Source organism: Micromesistius poutassou, assembly GCF_964030765.1.
Source record: "Micromesistius poutassou genome assembly, chromosome: 9".
Taxonomy (NCBI): Eukaryota; Metazoa; Chordata; class Actinopteri; order Gadiformes; family Gadidae; genus Micromesistius; species Micromesistius poutassou.
In genome coordinates this window covers 17,490,169-17,493,019 of record NC_140279.1, presented here as the reverse complement: position 1 = coordinate 17,493,019, position 2,851 = coordinate 17,490,169, and the positions used below count along the sequence as shown (strand labels likewise).

Below are 2,851 nucleotides of genomic sequence, written 5' to 3'. Positions count from 1 at the left end.
TACCTGTGTATGATCATCCAGCCGGCCATGAAGGAGGACGCTGGCTGGTACACCGTCTCGGCCAAGAACGAGGCGGGCATCGTGTCCACCACCGCGCGCCTGGACGTCAACAGTGAGTTCAGTAGTCACGGGTCCATTGAAATTTAAATGATACACATTCTACATTAAAAGGTGCCATGACATGCCACCGGGTGTGTGTGGGTGTGATCAGCCGTCACGAGACGTTTTGAAAATCAGCCCCCTTATGACACACATCACAGGTGGGCGTGTCCACCTAGATGTGTGACGGATAGATGAGCAACGTTTGCTACGGTCCACTGGGTAGGTAGGCCGGTGGACTGATCTATCCAGCACACATGTAGGTGGACTCCGCCCACTTTCCGCCCCTTATGATGTCATACGGGGCAGATTTGCAAAACGGCTTGTAACGGCTAATCACACTCACACCTGGTGGCGTGTCATGGCACCTTTAACATTCAACATTCATTCATTCATTCATTCATTCATTCATTCAGTCGTTGAGGAGCCCAATCCAAAAACGGATTGTGGGGCAGAGAACAATCCGCGCGTTACGCTTTCCCCCCTTCGCTGACCGCTCGCCCTCTTCTCCTCTTTGTGTGTCCTCAGCTCCATGGCAACAGCCCAACCAGCCCAAGCCCCGGAAGGTGCGTCCCTCGACCAGCCGCTACGCAGCGCTAACAGAGCGGGGACTGGACGTGAAGGCCGCCTTTTTCCCTGACGCCAGCCAGCTGCCCCCCGGGGCGCTGGTGGAGAGCGACGACCTGTAGAGAGAGACCACCCTTAACTCTCCCCCCCTGACCTCTGACCCCTCCCCGACGCCCAACACACCGTGACTGATACGTCAACAGCCAATGGACGGACAATGGGACACGGTTACAGAACCCCCCCCCCACCGCCCCCCTTCTCCTCACCTTACCCTGCAACATAGCCCATAATAACTCATATTCAAAGTGTTTTAGTCTGGCACAGCGCCCCGGAGACACCTCTGAAGAAGACTTTTTTTTCAGTCTGACTAAACGTTAACTCTTCTTCATAAACGCCATTGAGACGTTGAGTGGACTGTACAGTAGACACCGTTGAGATGTCACCTGCCTTGGTGACACAACACTAGGTTTTGGAGGAATAACAAATCATTATTATGCATGTTTATGTGGTGCCATATTTTACATTGACTTTTGCGTTACAAATGTTTCCCGCAAACTAAGGGAGTTGGACGACTGCAGAGGAAGAGAGAACTCTGGGTTCATCCGGAGGTAGAGAGACTGGACGATTCAAAGTAATAACTTCAGTTATCGGTTCGCTTTGTTACAAAAAAATCACACACAAAATGGTGTTCGGTTATGTTTGTCTCCGTGCTGCATCCGTCCAGGTGTGCGTAGCGCGGTGGTAGATACACAACTTCAACTCGCGCGTGTTGTCAGGTTAAAGCACAATGTTTCAGATACTTCACAAGGCCGGGCCTTAGTTTCTTCTTCTTGCATTTGTTTTTGTATTTGACAATTTGGCATATTTGGCGATGTGGTTTTTACGTAGGCCTATGTAAGCTTTCTGTCGATTGGTGAAAGGATAACCGAAGCAAAGACCAGAAGCAGAATGTGATTAACGTAACGTATTGGAAGTTGATACCATGAGGTAAGAAGTTTGGCAAGATAAGGTCGATGATGGACTTGAAGCGGGGATGATGGTGATGATTGTTTTGAAGGGTTAATGGTCGATCCCGCAAGTGCGAATTTCAATGAATGTGAAAGGCTTTGCGACATATGCGCATCATAAACGCATTATAACCTTTTTTATTTGTATGTGGCCTACTTAATTTAGGTCTACTTTCCCAAACCTTAATTTATCCTGTCTTCTCAAATGTTCGATTTTAAAACTATGCTGTATTGTGAAATTATGAAATATATATATATATAATTATAGCCGTGCAAACACTTTTAAGCTTAATGCACGAAGTTATTTTTTGACACTTGTTTGCTTCAAAATTTCACCAATATTTCGATACTTCAAACGCAGGAGCAGAGTGTTAGTTAAAATGTCATACATCTAAGATCTGGGACACACCGACATAGGTTTACGAATTTCTATACCGATCTGTGCCTGTATTTGGATTGTTCTCATGCCATCTATTGTAGTTTATGGAAAAATCCATTAAAAAACAATAAACGTGAGACTGATTGTGATCATTCACGACCAAATCCAAGCCTGTAAAGACGCTTAAGGGGGCTGTCACGCCATAGGGCGTTCTGTTGGGAGTATTGGGGATGGAAATTGGTCGTTCTGTTATACGTTTGTCCCATTCACAGCAAATCCAGCTGAGTTAATTCTGTTGATCGAAGTAGGCCTGTAACAGAGTTCTCAACAGGCCACGACATGTAGTGTAGGGTGCTGTGGTACACAAGCCGTCCCATTCACGGGAAATCCAGCTTTGTTTGTCTTGTTGATCAAAGGTGAAAACATCTGGTTTAAAGATCCCATGCCATTAAAATCCCATTTTTCCTATTGTTTGTTAAATAACAGGTCAGAATAAGTTTGTGACCTGTGGTAAGTTTGAAATCTGTGCAGTTGGTCTGCTCTGCTGTATGCAATAGCCAATGAAAGGAAAAAGGCAGAAAAAATGAGCCAATCTGGATAAGGTGACACTGCTACGTAGCGTTGTCAAATTATTATTCATGGGCCTGCCCACTTGGTTGGTTCGTAACCACCCACAGAAATTCTGAAGGAGTCGAGATTGAGCTAGTGCTAATACATGTAGTTGCTGCTTAAAGGTCTCATTCCACCGAAAACCGTTTATTACTCCTCCTTTTGAAATACGATAGATCACTCGGAGTTA

The 2,851-nt window shown here is 45.9% G+C and overlaps 1 protein-coding gene across 1 annotated transcript in view; it reads left to right on the top strand.

Annotated features, from left to right (window-relative positions):
- palld (palladin, cytoskeletal associated protein) overlaps positions 1 to 2,151 on the top strand; it is a 29,184-nt gene extending 27,033 nt beyond the window's left edge. Inside the window, 2 exon segments of the mRNA XM_084472952.1 lie at positions 1 to 112; positions 628 to 2,151. The exon segment at positions 1 to 112 is cut by the window's left edge and continues 22 nt beyond it. Coding sequence (XP_084329078.1) covers positions 1 to 112; positions 628 to 788 — 273 coding nt within the window. The 3' untranslated portion in view covers positions 789 to 2,151.
- The last annotated feature ends 700 nt before the right edge of the window (positions 2,152 to 2,851 follow it).